This window comes from Halictus rubicundus, chromosome 5 (assembly GCF_050948215.1).
Source record: "Halictus rubicundus isolate RS-2024b chromosome 5, iyHalRubi1_principal, whole genome shotgun sequence".
Taxonomy (NCBI): Eukaryota; Metazoa; Arthropoda; class Insecta; order Hymenoptera; family Halictidae; genus Halictus; species Halictus rubicundus.
The window spans coordinates 7,079,875-7,097,937 of NC_135153.1; the positions used below are offsets into that span (position 1 = coordinate 7,079,875).

Below are 18,063 nucleotides of genomic sequence, written 5' to 3' on the forward strand. Positions count from 1 at the left end.
GACACCTCCGCGGCACTCTGATCGCGTACTCCGAGCCGCACACGCGTCCCCTTACTAACCGCCTGATTTCAGGACACGCACAGCGCGACAGACACCGGCCCCTTTCGTCGAGCTTCCCCGCCGACAGGGAAGCGAAAAATGCGAGGCTGATTCGGAGCCTAATCAGGGCAGCGGAGTCTCGGTGTGTAAAGTATAGTTGGATGAGAGGAAGAGACAACGGGCAACCGGAACAACTTCTGTGAAACGCGTTTCTCATGCGAAACGGAAGCCTAGGAGGCGGTATCGATTGATCGCCGATCCTCATCGTCGCCGTCGTTGTCGTCTACTACTACTACTACTTTTACTACCCCCCGTGGCGACATTTCACCACCAACCAACCAACCCCTCTCTCTCTCTCTCTCTCTATCTATCTATCTGCGCTCAGCTAACGAAAAGTCGGCCTAAACACAGAGTTGTGCCTTTCGACTGGCAGCGAAGCAGTCCACGACCGAGAGGGTCGTACCCTGAAGAAGGAGCTCGGTGTCTCGTCTGTTAGTTTCGTTGCGTGGTGCGACGGCCCCGACGATCCCCACATATGATGGCAGTGTGCATGTTCTGGTTGCTCACGTACGTGGGGCAGGGCCTGGACCTGGCCGTGGGTAACCGGCCCATGATCATCATGCAGGGAGCACAACAGGAACACGACTACCGGCACGGCAGCAGTATCCGAAAGAAGAACGAGCTGAACACGGTCGGCAATAACCTGTTGCACTTCAGGATATATCCCTCCGAGGCATCCCACCGTGACGACCTGTCGAACTGGCTGCTGGTCAACGACGAGCCGAGGATCTCCTCGTGGACCCCGGCCGGCATATTGATCGACGACATGATCAAGGAGCCGAGGGAGCTGCAGACCGTGTTCTTCGCCCTGTCGCCGACCATGATGAACGTCCTCTATTCGGATTACCCGACCGCCGCGTCCGGACAACAACCCGGTGGCGAACAGCTATCCGGGCATCACGACGATCAGCCGAGCCACCTTGGCCAGCAACGGGGCAAGAAGCTACGGATAGATTGCAGACACTCGAGGAACACCGTCAGCTTGCCGATACGGGTGTGCGACGACGAACGCGGACGGAAAACGCTCCAGGAAACCAGACAATCCAGCTACGACGATCTACTCGAGCAGAAACGGAACACTGCTGCGAACCTGAAGACTGACCTGACCAGGGGCGAGAAGCTGAGGGACTACCAGACGAACGCCGGCTTCCTCGCCAGGCCGTACGTCCTCGAAGGCAACAAGCCGCCCGGAAAAAGGAACCAGGTGCCCGATGTCGGACGAAGGGCCATCGACCTTCCCGGAGAGCCTGCACCCCATCAAGCTCAACCGCCGTCGCCCCTTGGGAACGGCATCAGCGCCGCTCCTCAACTTCTGCTCAGATCCCCCAGAGGAAGCATGCAATACGACATCCCGCAGATACGTAAGTGAATACCATACTTTATCGGTAGTGTCTCCGTAAATGTCGGTCCTCGTCGAGCTAAGTGTCGCCAAGCACAGTGTTTACTCGATTTATATGTCCCAAATTCCTTGCCGATAAAAGTCCCAGAACTATCCTCACTGCCGCGGGATATACCCCCTGAGGGACTAAGAAGCTATGAAATAGTATCTCCTGCCCGACCTATGTCCCTGGCTAGACCCGTGTTTTCGACATGTATCGAGCAAACACTGTACAATAGTATCAACGTAACTGTCGTTCCGTCGGGTCTGCCTACATACGCCCGACGCTTTAACACTTTGACTGCCAAACTAGAAACCTCAAAAATTCCATAAAATCAAAATGTTATTTAATAAAATAAAAATTGAAAAAAATTAAATGTATGATATTAAGTAGTCCTACAAGTTTCTTGCATTTTACAGATCCTAATTAAATTTGGTACAATGAATATATTAACGTAAAAATTCATTTTAAAACCTCTACCAATAATTCCGTCACCCACATATGGGTGACATGGCAGTCAACGTGTTAATCGCTTTTTACACGAGTAATTATAATTGTAGTTGGATCGTGTTTGGCGTAATTTTTATTTAAAAAACACGGGACGAATGCGATGGTAAAAGTTTCATAAAAAAATTAGAAAAGTTGCTATCTTTTCGGCCGTCGCGTCGAGTGGAACTAAGGAGGATCCCCTCGGTGGTAGGGATGACACGTTGACAGTTACGATAGAGACCTTCGCGACAGTTACGGAGATAATACTGTAGACTTCGGAGATCCAAAGAAATATGCAAAAGAAAAATCTCCTTTCTTGATTGTAAGTAACAGGAGCCGGATTAAAATTTCTTTCTTTTATGATTTTAAAGGGTACAGTCAATTTAAACAATTCTTTTCAGTATCAAAAAATAATTTCATATCCATTAAAAGACAATCAGTCATAAAAGTCACCGTACATCCTTTAACATTTTTAAAAGTGGACTTGGTTTTATAAAAAAACTTAGAATAATTAGTTTCCTAAATGATGTGTAAAATTTTTTAAAAAATGGTAAATAATTCTACAACCTTTTTATCTGCCAAATGAGAATTTTAAAAATACGATACTCTCAAATAGAATTTATTTGAAACAATAGATGGAATAGCGTTTGCAAAGAGTGTCCGATCAATCAATTACAAAATGGCTGACTGTGAGAAGTTTCTACTTAATCACAGTCATCTACGTCTGCAATGAATCACGGAACTAAATCGTTAAAATTAAAACGTACGTATACTTGCAACAATTCACATCACGGACCAATAATTTAACCATAAAACGGAATAATATTTCCAAACAATATACGACCCGAGCGTAAAACAAAATAGTGTTTCCAAACAGTACCCAGCGAAACACTGTACACAAAATTTCCAAACAGTCTTTGTTCACCGGCATTTCGTCCGAAACTATTTCGAGCATTTCAACCACTATTTTCCACGGACCTGGGACACGTTCTGTGTGTTGTATTACAGCGACTTTTCCACGGACATGCTCGACTTATATGTTAACGAGCGTGTTACGCAGTTACGGAAACATTCGTGTCAGACGTTTGCAAAGTTCCGGGGCGGACAAATGTAATTCGAGGTTTACAGGCCGCATCCTCCGGGGGTACGACCTTTCCCGGCGTCGCCTCGCAAATTCGCGATCGTACGTTTTCGTGGCGTGTCGTCCGTGACCGACGTCCCGACGCCTCTAACTCGTTTCTGCACCCTCTCGTTCCACGTCCATACAGCCCCCGGTAAAATCTCTCTTTAGACATACTCATTGCTGAACCAGACTCCGCGGAAATGCTCGAAAGTTTTCAGTTTACCGGAAATTTCCTCCCACGATCGACGCTTCCGGAAATCAGCTCCCCTTTCGGCCAGCTTCTCTTTCTACCCTTTTGCGGTTGGGGCAACTTTTACCCTTTGGTTCTAACCGGTTCACAGTTGTTTGAACATTTTTGGAAAGCATCGTAAACATTTTACGCGCGTTTTTGTTGCAATTAACACGTTCCGAGCGGACTTCGTTCGGGCTAGTTGACATTTTGATTACAGGATAGGGGTAGGTTCGGGTCGAGTCGGAAAATTTACTCGGGATCGGAACCCCTAAAGTTTATGAAGTCAGGGTACCTGAAATCATAGGATCGGGTCGGGCAGGGTCGGACCGGGACCCCGAAAATTTGCAGTGCTCACAAAAATCACAAAAAGATTGAAAACACTAGACTGCGGATCTTTCTGCATTTATGGGTTATGAAAATGTTCAAAAAATGCTATGATATAAAATTCGATAGAATTTAGTACATTGTTTATTTGCTTTGAGTCTACAGAGGCTGTTCCCATGAAAAATAGAATTTTATTTCATACCATTTTCTTAAAATTTGTCTGCAAAAATTGGAAATTGCGTAAACATCTGCAATCTAGTAATCACATGTGTACAACGCATTTTCATAATATCCTCATTTAATTTCTTCATAAACACCGCATTTAATTTTTTCGTAACCTCCCCATTCAATTTTTCATAACCTCCCCATTCAATTTTTCTATAACCTCCCCATTTAATTTTTGCCATACCCTTCCCATTCCATTTTTTCAGTCAGAACCTCCCCATTTAATTTTGTCATAACCTCCCTACTTAATTTTGTCATAACCTCCGTATTTAATTTTGTCATAACCTCCCTACTTAATTTTGTCATAACCTCCGTATTTAATTTTTTCATAACCTCCCCATTTAACCACAGGTCCCCGAACTTGAGATCTAGTGATACTAATCACTGGATTGCGAATTTTATGCAATTGTGACAAAAATGAGTAGTTGACATTTAAAACAAGGAAGAAACTAAAAGAGATTTAACACTAGATTTACGGGACCCGTCAAAATGACGGGTTCTAATATTTTTAATTTGATATTATTGAGATTCTAAGGATGCATACATAAGAAATTATTTAGCAAATTTATTTCTTTGGGTATATATTATTTTAAAAATATTGCTACAAATTTGAGTAGCACGTTCTTGTTATTTTTATGAAGTATTGCAAAACAATCGCTTTTAGTGCTCCGTAAACCTAGTGTTAAGAATATCTGCTAAAAAATATGTACCTTAAACGAGCTATAATTTCGTGATCCCCTCGAAAGGGATTACAAAATTGAAGGAGCACATTCTCAAAATACCATACTTTCGATTTACGCGAAAAAAAATCGATTGTTCGGACCTGTTACGCCAGGGTACCGGCGGCAAGATGCTGGAAATGTCAGCGAGGAATTCCTTCGGCCATCGGCGAGTACCTATGTATCTATCGATTTTTCGAGTCGCGGTGGCTGCCCAGTCTTGTTTAATGACTTTTATCGGGTCAGGTGATCGCGATGGCACACCCCCGCTGCTGATTCTTCGGCGGATTACCGCGAAGTGACAATTTAATCGCAGGTTTTCTCGCGGTTCTCGTTGCAGCTCGACCTTCTCGTTTTTTATTGTTATTATTATTATTTCTGCCCGCGAAACGCGGGACTAAGAGTGATAAACAGCCGGGGTCACGGGATTAATTTTCCCTCGAGTGACCTTTGGGGATGGCTGCGATCTATCGAGTTTCGCACGGTTAATAGTTGATCACCGACAAAATGAAGCATCGCTAATTAAATAATTATTGAGGAACTCCCTCGTTCCGCCCGGTTTTCAGAATTTATCAGCCTACTTTTATTTTTTTATTCCCCCCCCCCCCCTTTTTTCAGCAACTGCGTTTTCTCTCTCTCTCTCTCTCTCTCTTCTCTGTCGCACGGGGTTGTAATTAAAATTGATATCGAGAACGAGTTCGCACGCTTCGTGCATAGGGGTGCGTGATTAATTATAGTGGTATTAATACCGGCGGCGAGTTTGTTTTATTTGCAACGCGGCGCCGCGCCGTGTTCCGACGCTCTTTTTTTCTCGTTCTCAGAATGCTTCGCGACCGGATTGATAGCAATTGGCAGCACACGTGACGTTGGGCGGCGTGTTTTTCAGACAAATGTATTTCATTAGGGTTTTAATTGGGGAGGCAAGAGTGGACGCTGAGGCTGGGTCGCGCGCCGGGGGTGAATTGCGTCTTCAAAATGTTGAAAAATTGAGGAGCTGTGGCTGTAAGAGAGAACAATGAATTACCAGTCTGAAAACAAAATCGAATTTCTTTTTTTTTATTTAACCCTAGGGCCTTTATGTCCGGAGAAAAATTCTTTCTTTTCAATATTTGTATTTTCTCATTATTAGGGTAAGAGACCAAATTACTGTGGGGGTACCAATTACTGTGCCTACATTAATTATACTTATTTTTAAAGCATAGAGAATATTAAGAAATACATATAACAAACGTATTAACTGATTTTAATAAAAAAAAATGTAATATCTCTTTTTTAATATTCATTATACTTTAGAAACAAGTATAAATTAATATAGGCACAGTAATTGGTACCTCCAGAGTAATTAGGTCCCCCCTTAGGTCTCCCATTCCAATCATTTGACGTTCCAACGATTATACAGGATGGTTCACCTCGATTTTCGTCATTATTATTATTCACAGCAAAGAATGTTTACATAAGTTTTAATGGTTTCAAGAGACGCATAGTTTGGTGTTGTGAGCTTTTTTGTAGGTGGACGCGTAGAAGAGATATGAAGGTCATCAGTATTTTCTTAAATGGGATCGCATGTTTTCCCTGCACCAATCGATGAAGCTTCGTATTCTCTACAAAACAGCGTTAACCTATTAATATCGAGAAAGCATTAGTTAAGGAGATCTTTTAATTTTAGTTAAACATTTGGAATAAACATTCTTCGCTATGAATACTAATAATGACAAAAATCGAGATGGTAATATCTGGTGAACCACCCTGTATATTGAAATAGGAACCTCGATAAGGATTCCAGAATTTTTGTAGATTTCTTTCAAACCCAGAACAGCGAAAAAATTAGTTGTGAATCGTGATGTCGTTACCTAGATATTATAGTTCGCAATATCATTTTAGTATCGCGCTACAGTGCAGTATCGCTCGTATAATATTCAACTATACGAAGATCATAACAGTAAAGACACAGCATAAAAGGTTACATAGTAGGAGGAACACGCTTCAATCCTCGCGGTATGATCGCTTCCGCGACTAGATTGCCGCAATAATCACTAAGAGATACCGAAATAATGACAATTACTGTGGTATTATTATCGATAGGTGATAGTCGCACCTGTTGCCGCTCACACACGAATGTGATCACCTGTATCATCACGCGATACCAATTTCTCTGTTCCCGCACGTCCGCCCGTCGGAAATCGGCTACGGCAAAAATAGAAAGCGCAACATTCGATGATCGAGGACGAGTTCCACCATATACTGGGTAGCTCGAAGGAAATGCAACAAAACATAAAAGTTATTCAAACATCCAACAAATGAAATCACATACCAACGAAGGTGTCGCGAGTCTTTTTGACCTTTGATTTTCCAAATACGAAAAATCCTGCTCGTGCATTCTTTAAAATTTTGCAACAGAAAAATTACTACAAGTTGTTCAATACGTGCACTTGTAACACTAGGTTTACGGGACCCGTCAAAATGACGGATTCTAATATTTTTAATTTACAATTATTAAGATTTTAAAGACACATCCACGAGGATGATTACCCAACACATTTATTTCTTTGAGTATATGTTATTTAAAAAAAATTGCTAAAGATTTGGGCAGCACGTTCTTCTTATTTTTATAAAGTAATGTAAAATAGTAACCCTTAAGAGACACATACATAATTATTAAGATTCTAAAGATACATCTATGAGGATGATTACTCGACAAATTTATTTGTTTGGTTATATGTTATTAAAAAAAAATTGCTTGTTATTTTTATAAAGTAATGTAAAATAGTCACTTTTAATGCTCCGTAAACCTAGTGTTATGTGACCCAGTCTATTAAAAAATAGATCTATTCATTCTTTCAGAAAAATTCCTAAAAGTCACATTTTCCTCAGATTGTTCATTAGGTATGACTCAACTCAGAGAGCACAAAACATCAAATTACTATGAGAATAATAACTAAATTATTAAAAATTTAGTAGAAAATACAAAGGTAATCTTATTTTCATTTTATTAAAGTTCTCACGAAAGTAATTTTTGTACCTAACTCTTGTTTCTTGCAATTCATTAAAAAAAATTTGACATACCTATTTTATACCAGATGTAGATATCAATTCTCTTTTCGCTTCAGTAAATGACTGTAAAGCAAATTCTAAGGAAAGGAGTCGATCAAGAATAATTTTTAAAAAGCCAGTTAAATTTAGAGTAGATGTATAAAGAATTGTTTAAAAAGACTGTACACTTATTGTCACAGAAGATGCGTTACAGTTTCTGTAAAGAATTTTTTGATCGCGTTATACAGGAGTCTACTGTAATTCAGAAACTGGTGAAACTTTTGTCGGATTGTTTTCGCCGACATTGTCGGGCGAAAAGTTTGCGGCACAGACAAGGCTATGAAAGAGTAAAATGATGAACGAGAGATGACCTTGCCGAACAACGATATTTCTGTCGATTCGTTTCGAGCGGACGGCCATACAGGGTGTGGCAACCCGATGCAACTACGAGGGCTACTGTCGGAAATAGTCGCGGTATTGTTGGCGATGTTGAAGAAAACGTTGCCCGGAATTTGCACCCAGAGACGTTGGAAATGTCGCTGAAAGTGGGGGACGTCTTCCTTTTGCCCGGCCCCTTTGTCTAACCACTATCCAGAGACCGACAAAAGCTTCATTACGAATCGATGCGCTCGCGCAAATTAATGCAAATCTTGCGTACTGTCTGTTCCATTAACACGTTACGGCCCGCCATTGTTTTAGGAAATCTTCCTCCGGGGACGGTGGGAAATTAGTCGAAGAATTTCGAACTCTATCGACTCGCTAACTTTCTTAGGATTCGCTGCGCACATTCTCACGGGATTAAAATAAACTAGTTGAGAGAGGATTTCCTTTTTATTTTCATGAAAGTAATTGACACTGTATTTTTTTTTAAGTGGGGGAGTGTGATCAAGTAATTTGGAACTTTGTGTAGAATTTTGTTATACTTTTGTCCAGTTGTGTGAATTTTTCCATTTCGATTTATTCATAAATACAGTTTTTATTTACAGTAGAACATGATAATACCTGCTAGCTTAATAACAAACTTTAAAAGCTGAAATATTGTGTGTCCAGATTGAAATAAAAATGACAAATAGTTTTCTTTCAGTTAAGGGCCAATTACGCGGAATAAAAGACGAAACCAGTTTATAAAATGTAAGAAATACAGAGATGAGAAAATAATTTACCTGCGTGTTTGGTCATAAATAACATCCGTGTATATTTTTTAAGTGCATTGTTTTCGAGGCCATTTTAAAATAAACCTTAATCTATATTATGTTCCCCGACATTATTAGAACAAATAATCACTATTTACATTAGCTATTTTTATCGCGGGTATTTTCTAATATTTCATAAAGTAGTATTTTCTGTATTTCATAAACTCTCGGTCAGTTTTCACCGAAAATATACGATTATTTATAACACTGCTCAATGAACGAGAATATTGTAATATTATTCGGTGACTCTCACTAATATTCTGAATCACTGTCTGAATCGAACAACTTGTTTGACCTCACTTTATGAATTTGCTTGAGAAGTTGGAAAAATCATTTTACTAGGGGACGTGTAAAAGAAATTTTAAAAATGTTAAAATTTGTGCGAATTGTGGTACAGAGAACAGTGGAGCTTTTTATAACTTCTTTATGTGGCTCAGCATCAAACGAATTTAAAAATATCAGAATGTTATTTCCTGCTTTAAAAAATGATCAAAAGAAAGGAATATCTGTTTTAATTTCTGGAAAGGATTAAATTCAATTTTATACAGATAAAAATACTCGTCAAAGCAAAATTTTTATTTATTTCTTGACGAAGAGTGTACCCGCCATGCTCGATATTCACCAATACGTTTTAATTATTGCAAAGCCTCGAATTCAATTATTTTTGGTCACATAACGAACACGCTCGTGAAAATAAAAACAATCTTTATTTCTCGATGACGAGTGTGTCCACGTGACACACGGCTAAGAGTTTTATACGGAGTCGACATGCTAGTAACGTACATTTGAAACTGATTGTGTGGCTTATAATTCGATATAAAGAACAGCCCCGAAACGCGGCGTCGCCATAAAAGAATGTCCGCAGAATAAATTCCGGTTTCGGAGACGCCGCGGTCGTAGAAAAACATCGAAATGTTATAAAAGTTCCGAATGATATCGTAACATAAAAGTATCAGAAAGTTGGGATCGGAGCGCGGGTAAAATAACAGTATAGTAAAATGTCACGAAGAGAGGAGTTGCGGATGGTAATAAGATTTCCTGTTTTTCTTTTCTCTCTCTCTTCAGTTTTACGGGGACCCTGGCGAGCGAGCGATGGAGGCCAATTCTGATGGAATTTTTAAAACCAATGGTCGTTTCGTTGCGTCCCACCCCGTGGTTCCTTATTTCGTTCTTTTATTGATGACGCTCGAGGTTTCGGGGATGATATTACCTTAAAGTACCCACCCTAATCGATTTGGGACAAACAAGTTGGCGACGGTCTGGTGACGAGAGTTTAAATCGAATGAATGTCGTTACCGAGGCCAACTTTCGGCAACACTAACAAACGGTCGATCCCTGAGGAGTTATACGCCTCCGAAAAATTAATTTCATTTACGTACTTCTTTCGTAATTATTCCCTTGGGAGGGAAATTCTTGTTTGACAACCATGGAAACGATTTTTTGAGAACTTTTCTTGATTGAACTCTTCGGAGACGAATTTTTACAAAATGAAAGATACATGATGTTATTTAATTAAAATATTATCAATAGTGAACGGTTCTCCAACAGATTTTAATTTTGCTTCATCTAGAATAATTTTAATTTGAAGACAATTAACCTGGCATGTGTCAATGCACCTGGAGAGGAAAATTGTGTATAAAATATAAACTTCACTTTCTGGGACCAAAAATTTTGCACTTTTTTTATATGATCCTGGAGATTTTGATGAGACAATTCCCAAAATGCAAATTTTAAATTGCGGAGTTCAGTCGTTCAAACGTTATACGCGTGTAAAATTGAGTGAAGTAACTTGAAGAAAGGAATAACTTCCTTAAACGCATCTTTACAGTCGCAATAATCGCGAATTAAACAATTCCGTTAGATGTTGAAACAGGAGAATGCGAGAGCGAAGTTCGCGACGAAGCTGCGCTGTAAAACGCGCGCTATAAATCGATGAAGCGATTAATACTAACCTTGGTATTTTCCCTATGGCTTTGAATTACATCGGGGACGTTTAAAAACGGCAACCTTGGCGGGAATTTCGCGTAAAGGAACGCCGGTGATCCTTCGGGGCCCGCGTCGATTTTATGCATAAAAATAGTACAGCGATCGATGGGCGCGAACAATGTAATAGAAAAATTATACGGGCCGTGACGGAAATGATGTTACAATAACACCGGCGCCGACGCAAGGATTGCCGAACGTGGAACGCATGGGAACGATCGGGAATCGTGAAAGTCGATGGAAATTGGCGGAAATTTATTCAAACGACTCACCCGGTCCTTGCACTTGATACGCCACGGGAAACTAAAACGTTCTGTTCGCGGGAAATAAAGGAGAATTACTACGGAACGAAAGGATCAATGATCGATTCAAGGAATTTTCTCTGCGAATGTGGCACCAACTTTCTAAACTAAAATGCGCAGCCTTCTTTCCAAAAATTTCTTTTGTCTCACGAAAGCCACCCCTATCATAAAAATTGTCTAATTATAATTTTCAAAAATCAAATTTCTAGACTAAAACACCCCCCTAATTCAAAACTGAGTCAGCTCCCTATGATCAATTCATACTTCCGCAACTTTTCTTGGCTCACCACCCCTTTTTAAAAATTTCTTTGGTTTAACCCCCTCTATAGGAAAACCATTCCTATCATAAAAATTGTCTACTTATAATTTTCAAAAATCAAATTTCTAGTCCAGAATGTCTCCTAGTCCAAAATATATATATATATAGGACTTACCACCCCCTTTTAAGAATTTCTTTAATTTAACCCCCTCTATAGGAAAACCATTCCTATCATAAAAATTGTCTAGTTAAAATTTTCAAAATTCAAATTGTCAGTCCAGAATGTCTCCTAGTCCAAAATATATGTAGGACTTACCAGCCCTTTTTAAGAATTTCTTTAATTTAACCCCCTCTATAGGAAAACCACCCCTATCATAAAAATTGTACAGTTATAATTTTCAAAAATCAAATTTCCAGATCAGAATGTCCCCTAATTCAAAATTGAGTGAGCTCCCTATGATCAGTTTATAGTTCCCCAATTTTTCTTTGCTCGCCACCCCTTTTTAAAAATTTCTATAATTCAACCCCCTCTATAGAAAAACCAGCCCTACCATAAAAATTGTCAAGCGTAGCTGTAACTTTCAAAGACCAAATGTGCGGACCAAACTGCACGACCCCTTTTCCAAAAATTTTGTTCAGCCCTCTCTTCGAGAAAACCGCCCTTAACGTCGGACTTATCGAGTGTAATAGTGATTTGCGAGTCTGGAGGAGTTAAATTGGAAACAAACAAAACAAAATAACTGGAAAGTGAAATTTTAATGTCTCGAAGTTCCGTTGAGCGCCCACAGGTGGGTGGTAACGACCGCGTCGCGAAACTATAGGTTAGAGGGACTCGCTGGGGGGTCGCTCAGGCACCTGTTACGGGTGACCGAAGAATTGCGCAAAAGTGTGTAGATTACTTTCATTGTCGGAAAGTTCGACGGCGGCGGAAGTTGTACTCGCGGAACGGGAGTTTTAACGAGGTGCCCCCGCCGCTCGTGTCGTCAACAAGTTATTGTTTCCCGCCGCTATAAATGGATAATTGGGGAATTTTCTAAATTCCAGCTGAAAGGAACGCTTCAACAGCTCCTCGGAAATCGGACTAACACGAGCAGAAAAATTCCGGCTTAATGACTAGCTTTAAAATCTTATCTCTTTCGAATTTTGTTGGCTTGTTTCGAACAGCCGACGATAGTGCCGCGACTTCGTTGTGCGAGAAAAATTTATTGCAACGAGGTATGCTGGATTGAAGAAGAAAAGAAGTTACGTTTTTACGCTCGACAAGCGAATGGAGATTAAAGTAAACTCTTATCTTACCTTTTCGAAGAAATTCTGCTCTGTTTCAACGTAAACAACGTACTACAGTTTCATTTAAGGAAATATGTTCTTGGAATTTTTATGGGAAGAATTATTGCTGTTAAAAAAAGTTCCATGGTAATGAAGAGAAACATACACACATTTATATGTAAATAAATGAATAGTAATAAATAATGATAAATAAATAAATAAATGAACATATTCTTTTTGCAAAACTAATCGCCATACAATGCTTCGAAGAGCTAATTTTACAATTGAATTCGCTAGAATAATTTTCTTTGTTGCAACGCGAGACCTAATTAATAACTCTCGGCTCAATCAATGACGCAGACGCTGCATCTTAGACTATTAGAGATAAATAGCGAATGACGCAATGATTGTCATTGGTTTCATCTAATTTAGAACCCAGACAGTTTTAATTATTCTCCAGTGAGGCATGATATCGCAGATGAACATTTCTATAAATTATACGCTATAACCATAATATAAAAATACAACTAAAATATGCAGATGTATGCAGTAGAATCTTGATTCATGACTTTTTGTACACCTTAGTTAAAAAGTAAGGAATCAACCATTCCAAGAAAACCATGAAGCTATACGAATTCAGTGACAAAACTTTTCTGTTATTAAAATTATTCTTTTAAGTAGCTTTTGCCAACATATCTGTGGTATTTCTCTGATTAAAATGAGTTCAAACATGACATAATTCAATGCTCATTTGCATGTTCAATACACGACTCGGTGGAGCCTAGATTATCCGAAGTGATCAGTTCGGATAATAGAGGTCCCACTATATCGTGGATTAAACGAGTAAACATGATCCAAACAGCGCCGTGTTTGGTATCATTTTAATCAGAAAACTGTGACGAATGTGTTCGTAAAAGAGCACATGTTACTTTTTCGTATGTTAATACCTAGAAATAAATATATAACTGTTTTTCTCCGAAAATTGTGACAGAAGAATGGTTGTACTCAACAGAGAAACGCGTAGAATGGTAGGATAGTGCTTGGACGAGTGTTGAGCTGTTCTAAAATTTATTTTCCATTTTTTTAATGCTTGCAGATTGTCCTTTCTCGGAAGACGGGATGGAAAGGTTCCCGTGTCCCACCCCGGACAGATTCGGTAGATATCACTGCATCGATGATCACGCCTTGTGCGACGGTTTCATAGACTGCCCTGAAGGCGAGGACGAGAACATGCAGGCGTGCCTGTTTTACAAAACCGTAAGTCTTTAATCAGCAACCGTCTGTCGTGATCAATTTCAGTCGCACCGTTCGCTCTCAATCAACGCTCTGTAATCTGCCTGCAATTCCTCCGCGACCCACACACCCCTCCGCCCCCCTAGGACGTCTATTTTCTGATTTCTCGATTCGAAAAAGTTCGAGCGGAACATTAGGTTGAACTGAAAATAACTTTTGCCGTAAACACAGGAAAAATAAGAGAGAAAGACGATTTAATTTTTCTTTTTATATATTTATATATATACGGTTTAATTAGTGTTCGCTTCCACGAAACTTTTCATTTCTTTCAAATCTTCTGTGAATATTGCAAAAAATGATATTCATAAATTTTTGTATAGTTGAGATATAGACAATGTTGTGTTGTTTTTAGGGGATGTATTTAGTTACTTTTTGGTTATGAATAGCAATTTTTTAATGAGTTTCAATGCATCGTTTCTCGTTGGCAAAATTGTTCCTCTCTGAAGAATAATAAATTTAGAAATAAATACTATTAGGTAGAACCAAAAGATTCTTAACCTTTTAACTGAGCGCCTTTTTATTACGAACATTTAGGGAGAAAAATAGAAGTGCCATAACAAAAATTGTGCCATATCCTACATACGTTATATTAGTATTATAAAGTCAAAGAATTGTTTCTTGAATTAAACTGAAAATAAACGTTTCGATTCGCTTCGTAACAAACTCTGAGCAGTCTGATCAATTTTCTGTTGCTCTACTTGCTTCACCGCGCTTAAGGTGTTACAATCGCTCAACTTTAAACACGCATAACTTTCGAACCAGTGAATTCCTCGCCCCAAAACTTCGACTTTTTGGCATTTTCTCTTCAAGATGTACAAGAATATATATTAAAAAGTTAAAAATGTCTGGGTCATCAAGGTGAAGTTTAACGGAGAAACATCACTTCCATCTGGAAATCATATTTGACAAACAGGAAAAAAACGAATATTTACGTTCGCTTCCTGACAAACTCCAAGAAGTCCGACAAATTCTCCGTTGTTCTACTTGCTTCTAAAAGAAAACGGGCAAAAATCGCTAGTCTGGTTAGGGATTGAGAAACAACCACCGTCTCAGTCTGGAAATCATGTGTGATCTATAAGGAGCACAGAAGAAAGTTGTTAGAGTCTCCTTTGCATAAAGTATCAGCTAGCCCTGTCAGTCGTACAAACCGTCCAAGGTATTCATAGGCCTCGATATCGCGGGCAGTTCATTAAAATTTTTATCGTGCTCTGTCGGGGATGACCTTTTTAAAGAAGAAACGCTTTCGATCTCCGGCGCAGCGCTAATTTTCTCGAGCAATCAACCCTTCCCCCCTCCACTCGGGGGCGTGTATAAAGTCGCGGCGAATAAACCTCGGCCTGGAAATCTCGATTCACCGGGAGCTCGGTTCTCTGAACGGGAGATCTGCTTAATTTCGCCGGTGAGAGGAAAGAGTTTTTCTCGCCGTGTAAAAACAAGATGGAAGCGAAAATTAAACCGCGAAAATCGAAACGAAAGAATGACGTTTAACAATATTACTCCATCGAGAAACGGGATATCGCTGAAACCCTCTGATACCAAAATTGAAATATTTCAATTCTATTCGAAAAGTATTGGAATATTAAACTTCTTTAATAAAATTAAATTAATATCATTAAATTATTAGAATTATTAGAATTATTTTTTAGAATTTGCCTACATTTCCGGAAAAAAAATATTTTTCCGTTGCATTTCTTAACATTGATCTGGCAACCCTTAACTGGTATATTGGAGTCTCTGGTGACCCAACAAAATTTCTGTACACTAACTTTCCCTACAGTATTTAGTACAAATTGTATACTTAATTCTAAACCTACCACTACCAGCGATTATATATTTTTATTGAAATTATGAAGACACCAGTTACAATTTTATTCCGATATAAGACGACGTTTTTTATTTCGAAATAAGAAAATCGCCTCCTGCTCTTCATCCGAAATAGGACGAAAGCCGGTCCGGAGCCATCGCCTTATATCGAAAGAAAATTGTATTGCAATATCCGCTGGGGTCAGAAATGACCCATATTCTTCTTCGCAGGAGTCCGAAGGTTGAGGGTTAAATTTGTCGAAAAACAATTCACGTGGTTGTTCGAGTATCGCCGATTTGCCATCATGTCACTTCTCAAAATATTTGGTAACCTTCTGTTTCTGATTTTCCACTGTCGATCGCGAGCTTCCGGCTGTTTTCGATATCCACACGTGGGCAGGGCTCGACAGTTTTTGCCGGGAACCAATTTCGGTATCAGTTTCCGAAGTCCGGCGTCATTGCGAAAGGAAATTTCGCTCGGAGCGGTTTGAGGAGAACGGAAAAAGGTGGTAATCCGCCGGAGCAAGGTCGAGCGAACATGGAGGATACCGGAGAACCTCCCATTCCAGAATCTCGATGAACCTTTTCTTTTAAGTTCGCTGTGTGGGCCGCCGCGTTGCCGCGATGCTCGTTTTTATCCACCCGAAGCCGCCCAGTTTCTAAACGGCAGCTTTATTGTTGTTAACGCGAAACGAAAACTTCCGAACAATGCCGGTACCGGAAACAAAGGCTGTCGCACGGTGTAGAATCGATAGAACGCCTCGCCGCCAGACAATCCTTATCGGAAGAAATTCATTAGCGAAAAGAAAACCCTGCGAATGGATTGCGCAACGCGACTACACTCTCCTGAATGCACTGGGGTTCGCTTGATTAAATTTGTGTCCACTTTTTCTGTAAATTAACAACCAAAATTAAGCTCTATTTAATTAGACTCCGAACATCCAACTTAATTCGTTGCCTAGTACTAAACTGAGATTATATAGTAAATAATTAACATCGTTCAAAAATGCAGAACTAAATCTGCAAATTCCTTGTAGTAAATAATAACGCGACACAAATATGCAAAAACTAAATCTGCAATTTCCTTTTAGGGAAATGAAAAATTGTGGCAGGATTAGAGGAGTTTAAAATATTATTTTACCGCAATTTTTCATTTCCATAGAAAACAAAAGTTAAAAGCGAGGAAAATGTGTCAAATAGACCAGAGGGAGAATTGAGTAAGATTGTAAATTTTTTCTTTGGGGATAAAAAATTATGATAAAATAAGGGTAGTCTTGGAATCGTCGCGTCGCAAGGAAAGGGTCAAACCCTGCACATTGCAACTCCTCGACGACTTTTCCACGAGTACATCACGAACACGCAAAAGGTTGCAGTTTATGCATAAATTTTCACGGTAAATAACGTTCATAGTGTAACGCTGATCGGAAGTTGAAAATTACTTTTTTTTTTCGCGATAGTCTATAGCAACTGAATCTTTTATTCGACGCTGAATGTCAGTAAGAACGTTGGAACACTTTGCCTCGGTGGAATCTACAGGTCAAAAAGAAATCTACTGTACATATTGTACACGCGTATGTTCGTTTGCTTTACAGTGGTGTAACGCAAAAATTACAATGTCATAGTTGGAATTGCCTGTGACCTTTTAGCAAGTCCTGTGAGTACACAAAACGCTACTGACTGAATTTATAGACAAAATAATTATATATTTTGATATGAACGGTACAGACTCGCCTACTTTTAAAATGCATAAAACTCTACTAATTTATAGACAAACTAATTATATACAGGGTGTCCCAAAATTGTACTTCCTTGAAAGGAGCGATTCCTGACACCATTCGAAGTAACTTTTTCGTTTACAAAAATTTTCTCCGCGGCTTTGTTGAAAAGTTATCAACGAGAAACGCGGACCAATCAGAGCGCGGATACAGCAGGCAGATTCTGACTCAACCAATTGAAACGCCAAGCTCAGCGGAAGATTCCACCGAGCCAGGATCCCTCTGCTATAGCCGCGCTCTGATTGGTCCGTATTTTTCGTTAATAACTCCTTAACGAATCCACGGAGGACATACTTGCAAAGGAAAAAGTTTCTTCTAATAATCCCAGGAATTATCCCTTTCAAGGAATTATAACATTTTTGGGACAGCCTGTATTTTGGTATGAACTGTACAGATTCACCTACACTAGTACTACCAAGCACTAGATGCAACTGGCATACATCACCTTATAATAACAACAAAATTGCATTTGTTTAGATCGGGTACCAGGTTTGTTTAAATATCTGTTTTATTTTTATAAGCTTATTACAAAATTTTCCCATGAAAACATATTTATAATTCAATTCAAT

The 18,063-nt window shown here is 39.5% G+C and overlaps 1 protein-coding gene across 3 annotated transcripts in view; it reads left to right on the top strand.

Annotated features, from left to right (window-relative positions):
- Positions 1-573: 573 nt before the first annotated feature.
- Jeb (low-density lipoprotein receptor domain-containing jelly belly protein) overlaps positions 574-18,063 on the top strand; it is a 50,975-nt gene continuing 33,485 nt past the window's right edge. For all 3 annotated transcript variants that reach the window (XM_076787851.1, XM_076787850.1, XM_076787849.1), the window contains exons 1-2: positions 574-1,460; positions 13,720-13,880. In XM_076787851.1, the coding sequence (XP_076643966.1) occupies positions 575-1,460; positions 13,720-13,880 (1,047 nt within the window). In that variant the 5' untranslated portion in view covers position 574. The remainder of the gene's footprint in view (positions 1,461-13,719; positions 13,881-18,063) is intronic.